This window comes from Phocoena phocoena, chromosome 13 (assembly GCF_963924675.1).
Source record: "Phocoena phocoena chromosome 13, mPhoPho1.1, whole genome shotgun sequence".
NCBI lineage: Eukaryota > Metazoa > Chordata > Mammalia > Artiodactyla > Phocoenidae > Phocoena > Phocoena phocoena.
The window spans coordinates 24,944,400-24,950,574 of NC_089231.1; the positions used below are offsets into that span (position 1 = coordinate 24,944,400).

The 6,175-nt window shown below is 51.1% G+C and overlaps 1 protein-coding gene across 13 annotated transcripts in view; it reads left to right on the forward strand.

Annotated features, from left to right (window-relative positions):
- DYM (dymeclin) overlaps window positions 1–5,040 on the forward strand; it is a 378,252-nt gene extending 373,212 nt beyond the window's left edge. For 12 of the 13 annotated variants that reach the window (XM_065890134.1, XM_065890135.1, XM_065890138.1 and 9 more), the window contains one exon: window positions 4,643–4,792. In XM_065890134.1, coding sequence (XP_065746206.1) covers window positions 4,643–4,792 — 150 coding nt within the window. Of the gene's footprint in view, window positions 1–4,642 lie in introns of all 13 variants that reach the window. The other variant, XM_065890137.1, reaches the window with a different exon arrangement.
- The last annotated feature ends 1,135 nt before the right edge of the window (window positions 5,041–6,175 follow it).

Here is a 6,175-nt window from a genome sequence, read left to right on the forward strand (position 1 = left end):
AGTAAGTATTTGCTGAATGAATGAATGAATGAATGAGGAAAGGTGGGGCTAGGGCTCAGATCATATGCCTGCTTTTCAGGTACTTTTTCTAGTTACTTCGAAGATTAAATAAGTAACTATATGTCAAGTGTTTGAACATTCCTGCTATGTAATACGTAATCAGTTATGGTAGCTATAAACGTTACCCATAATCTCAGAATTAATTAAGTTTTTACGGAGAACTTCTATAGAAATAATCATTGATCAGCTTGAAAAACTTCATAATGAAATACATTGCTGTTGTCAGGTAAAGTTGATGCTTTTTTATAGTATTTTTAATGTACTATTTTATATTATATATGGATATTCTTGCCACTCCGGATATCACCCTACATTGAGATTTTGTTTACGACACTTACTCCAGAGTAAAATGGATTATTGTTTTGACTTAAACTCGAGCCAAGACTAAAAACGAGGCGTTGTCAGCTCCGTTTTTACCAGGTGGTGGGAAGGGTAACCATGGGGGTTCCAGGTGCTTCTCCTGGTGGCCTTTTCCTAGATCTGCCTGTGTGTGATGTAAAGGCAGTCTTTGATTCATTACTCTTCCTAACGGGGGAGTCATCAGAATTTCCCCAAACCCGTGAGGACGGGTAGACTTAGTGCCACCCCACTGAGCAGGTTTTGCCGAAGTTTCTTGAATTCAGTTGGAGGGAATTCTTAGGAAAGCAGCTTGCTCGTTTTACTTCCCATCCCACCCTCCCTGGAGGTGCAGAAAGCAGTCTCGGGTAAGTTGCCTCACACCCTTTCCTAAGGCCTGCCTTCCTAGGGACACCCCTAAATACGTCACTCGCTGGAGAAAAGGTTTCACATCTTTTAGTCATTTTTACCACTATGAGCAAGAAGCCTTATTGGTGACGTTACCACTTAGAAATGTAGGAGGTTATTATTCCAGCTGAAAGAGGCAATGCGGGGGGCTCTGGCCTTTTCAAACCACCGCCTCTGCTCACCCAGCCCCTCACTTCTCTCCAAGACAGCGTGAGAAGTTTTCTAAAGTTGAGGCCATTCCAAGAACTAGGACTTGCATCTTCATTATTAGGGGGTAAAGTTCTTTTCTTCTTCACACACAGTCCCCCAGACTCGCTTGATTCTAGACATCATTGTGGGTTCGGTCGTTTCTGTCAGGACCAGTAGTGTGTGTGCTGCATTCTGTCCATACGGTGAAAGGGCACAGGACTAACCCCGAAGGGCCCCGTGGAGCCTTGGAGAATTGGATTTTAGGACGAAGCACTAGGGTGGCTATGACTGTGGTATCTTTTCAAACTGACCTTCCCACCCAGTCAGACCCAGGCTTCAATCTTGACTCCAGCCCACAGGCTGTGTGACCTAGAACCAACCGCTTAGCTGCTCCAGGCCCCGCTTCACCTTCCATTGGTGGGGTTGGCCACGTGGGCCTCAGCAGGACACCGTGGTGACTGACCACGACACGAGTGGGGAGCCTCCAGACCGACCTGGTGCTCGGGGAGTGCTCGCTTGGTGGCAGCTGCTTGCTGCACCCTACCGCTACAAATGCAGATTTTTCATGGAAAAGAAGATCACTGTGTTGCTACCTATAAGACACCTGACTCCGTGACAGAGGCCTATTGCCGCCTCCAGGAACCCTGTCCCCACACCTGAGAACCCCATGCCAGGCTGGAAGCAGCACAGAACATGTGAGGAGGCTCATCAAGGATGCCCCAGGCCCCCAGAGACCACCCAGCTGCTGAGCGGCTACGGTGCACCCAGAGAATGGGGGGGATTCGGCCCAGGGTGGGAGGGATTCAAGGAGACTTACTGAGTGGATGACAAGGGAATGGAAAGCTGGGGGACCTAGCTGAATTCCAGTCAGATCGTCAGTACGTGCTGGAAGTAGTGTCATATCCCTGAGCTGATCACACTTTGTCAGCCAGGCTGACCCCACGAGCGCAGTGGGAGAAGTTGTCCTCTGCACTGTGATCAGTGTGGCCCTCAGCACACACGGAGACGTTCAGCCTTACACAGATGATAATAAGGAACTGATTTGAAACACTGGTCTGGAAAGGCTTGGGTTTGCATGAAACCTGAGTAGTTTTGCAAAGTATGGGGTAAAAAGTGTATGAGGGAGGATATAGGGGTAGGTAGTGCTGGAGTCTGGGCCACTTATAAAACCCATTTGTGTATATTCTATATTTACTGATGCCCTGGGAGCTGTGGAATAGAATTGGTTTTCGTTAAAGCCATAACAGATGGGGGCTGTGCCGTCTGTGGTATGCTGAAGTAACATCCATGACCAGAGGACCCTCCTCTGCACGAATTCCTATACACTTCTTTAAGATTTAGCTCAAAACTCACCTTGCCACAAAGCATTTCCTGCTTAACGCCGCCCCTCTGGCATCATTCTGGAACTCTGAGGATCCAGCACTTAGATGTTTAGTCTTTTTTTTTTTTTTTTAAACATCTTTATTGGGGTAAAATTGCTTTACAATGGTGTGTTAGTTTCTGCTTTATAACAAAGTGAATCAGTTATACATATACATATGTTCCCATATCTCTTCCCTCTTGTGTCTCCCTCCCTCCCACCCTCCCTATAGATGTTTAGTCTTAATCATTGCAAATGTCTTAAAAATCTCTAACTCTGGGGCTTCCCTGGTGGCGCAGTGGTTGAGAGTCCGCCTGCCGATGCAGGGGACACGGGTTCGTGCCCCGATCCGGGAAGATCCCACGTGCCGTGGAGCGACTGGGCCCATGAGCCATGGCCACTGAGCCTGCGCATCCGGAGCCTGTGCTCCGCAACGGGAGAGGCCACAACAGTGAGAGGCCCGCGTACCGCAAAAAAAAATCTCTAACTCTGGGTGTGTGTGTGGCTCCCCTACTCCCTCCACCCCCTTTTCTCTTTAAAATCTTTTAAATCCACCCAACTAGGGTCATTTTAGTTCAGGCCCATTTGCCCTTCACCTGGACCAGGCCCTGTCCCAGCTGGATGCCCTCCATTTCTCCACTCTGTGTTCGGAGTGGTCCCTGCACAGAGCCACTCTCACCTGGCCCCCTTCTGAGACCCTTCAAAGGCTTCCGGGCCCTTCACGTGGAGGCCAGGATTCTTCACATGGCAGCGTCCTCCCCTCCGGGCCCTGCTCACCAGGGCTTACTCTCCTTCCGCCCCTCCTCTTCCCTGCAGCGTCAAGCACCTCATGCCTTCCCTCCGTGCTGTTCCCTCAGAAAGAACACGCTTCCCTCTTCATCTGGCTGCCCCTCCCCACCTCCCTCAGGCCTCGAGCCCCTAGTCCTTCCCTTCTTCCTACTCTGTTATCATTGTTTTGTTGCTGCTGCTGCTTCTGTTTGTCCCTCTGCTCCACGAGAAGGCACCTTCTGTGAGGACAGGGACTGTGTATCCCCAGGCCCTGGTGCACACGTGGCCTGGTGCAGAGAAGCAGACATTCATCCAGTATGATAATCAATGAATGACTCACGTAAGAGGGATTGAACAAGATAATATACCTAAAGTATTTATCATTGTGCCTGGGACCTCGTTGGTCCTTATACGGTTGATTGATTCATTGATTCATTCATCAAATTGTTTATTAAGTGTCTGGCCACCCTTTAAGGGGACACAGCGGCAAACACAACGGGCAAAGAAATCTCTGCCCTCGTGGGCCACGCGTTCTATGTGTGTGTTTCCCCTCTTGTCCCTTTCAGCCCCCTCCCGCAACCTTCCGCCATACCCCTCGTCTTAGGACACTGTTGCCCCCTTCTCCCCGCCCCACCTGGGACACAGGTCACCAAACTGCAGCCACTCCTGTCAGAGTCACCTTCGCCTGGGAGGCAGCCCGGGGGCTTTTAGTAGATGCCAGCGGCCCCTCAGGCTGCTGAAGGAGGAATCACTTCCTCCGCCCTGACTGGAATAAATAGGTCAGGAGTAAAATTAGAAAATCAAAAGCCCGAATCCTGGTGAAACGCTGCAGTGGAAGTGCTACTTACAGGACCTCAAAACTGCATGTGTTCTCACTTATCAGCCGGGACTGCAGAGAGCAGCCCGGTCGCCTGGAAGCCTTTGTAGAGCCAGGAATCACCTCCACTGCCGCCGCCGCAAAGCCGGAGCATCCCCACCGCCCCCTCCGCCAGGAGGAGGAAGAGAGGGCTTGAGCTGTGCAGAGCCGCTGCTGCCCCCGGCCCTGACCGAGGCCCTCTGTGGGCGCTGCCTGCCCTCACAGTCAAGGCTGAGGATCTGTGAAGGGAAGTCTTCACCTCCACGGTGACGCAGCCCTGAGAGGGAAGCATCTCGAGGAGGCCCAGCCATCAGTATCCCAGTGGTGCAGTAGATAGATAGTCTTTGTTGAATGCTGTCTGTACCTGGGCGGGGCCTGTTTCCCTCCCTGAGGTTTCTCACCCCACCTCGTCCCGTCCAGGTCCCTGCTCCTCTCAGCACACTGACGTCCCTGACCAGGGCCGGTGGGGTTGTGCCCTTCCTACAGGTGATTCACGTGTCCTCCAGAGTCATCTGGAAGCTGGATCTGTGGCCCCAGGGCTCACAGGCCCTCCGACCAGTCAGGGAAGGTGGGCTGCCTGCACCCTGCACACACGCCGCGTATAAACTGCTGCTGCTTTCCAGTGGGGCTGTGAGATTGATTACATCATCCTGTTTTCGTTGCAGAAATTTCCAGAACTGAAATTCAAATATGTGGAAGAGGAGCAGCCCGAGGAGTTTTTTATCCCCTATGTCTGGTCCCTGGTGTACAACTCAGCGGTAGGACTGTACTGGAACCCTCAGGACATCCAGCTGTTCACGATGGATTCCGACTGAGGACGGGACGCCGTCTCCCACCCTGACCCCCTCCAGCCAAGCAGCCCTTCTAGTTATTTTCTTTCTGGGGAACAGAGGTAGAGAGATTCCCTGGTGCGTCTTCTATTAAAGAGGATCACACAGTCGTGTTTTCCTTGCACACTTGGGTTTGGAGAATTGGTGCCAGTTGGCAGTAGATCACTCAGTTTAGATTATAGTGCAAAAAAGGGGAGGGGAGTTACACAACAATGATAAATGTAAAAACCTGCTATTTCACATGCAATTTTATTTCTAAACCAAAAATCTAGAGCTTTTCCAGGAACCTGATGCCTTAGGCATATAACACTTTACCAGTACATACTTCTTTCTCTTTTCTTTTCTTCCCCCCCCGCCCCCCGCACATTCAGGATTTTTGTTTTGGTCGTGTGTTTCAACATTGAGAAATACCAACCTGAAAAGATGACAAGACAGGAATTAATAAGGAAATGAAGCCGTGTATGCATGCAGTTGCCTTTCAGAAGGCCCATGATATAAGCCTGGGCGGTTGGATATAAGCCTTTAGATCCTGGAATCTTTCCCTCAAAGAAAGAAGTGGCTCCTTCTGATGAAGCCCAGATTAGCTTTTTTGTGGATTTGGCCTCTGAGCTGTAGCTGAATTAAATTGGAGTCTAGACTAATAGGAGAAAAAGGAGACCAATTTGATTAATACAGTATTCCACATGAGAGTAAACACATGTTTTTCTCTCCACTTCTGACTTTGTTTAAACTCTTTGGGGCCTGTGTGATCGCAGTTGTCTCCCTGAGCTTCTCTGAGGGAAACAGCCGCTGGGGTCGCCCTGAGCAGAGCAGTGGGCACTGAGGACAGAGGGGACAGGCCTTTCGAATCACGCTCTAGGTCCACGGCCACCCCTTCACGGCCTAGTTTCACTCTCAAAGACACAAGAAGTATTTGCTTTTCTGCATAGGAAGCACATAATCCCAGATGAGACCGACCGAGCACCCGTTTCAGCCTGCCGTTGCCTAATCTGTATCGGAGGCAGCTTCTCTCCCTTGTCCCTGTGTCCCCGGCCTGGAGGCTGGAGTCATTTTGGTTCATCACCATCTTCTGAGGGTCTGGGAGGAGACAGCTTCTGTCACACCGAGCTCTGGGAAAGGCTGAAAGCATGATGTGTCAGTGCACGTCCGTGTGGTTTCCGCTCATGAAAAGCCTGGCCGCTCCATCCCCTCAGCAGCCTCTGAGGTCGGCCAGGCGGTTTCATTTTCATCAGGACAGGGGCTGAAACCGAAGCTCCCTGTGGCTGACTGACTGAGGAAGGGCCATCACTGGCGGGTGGACCCAGGAGGCGTGTGCGGCCTGCCTGCTGCTTCCTCGGCCTCAGGCCTCTGACGTGTCTCCACGAGTGG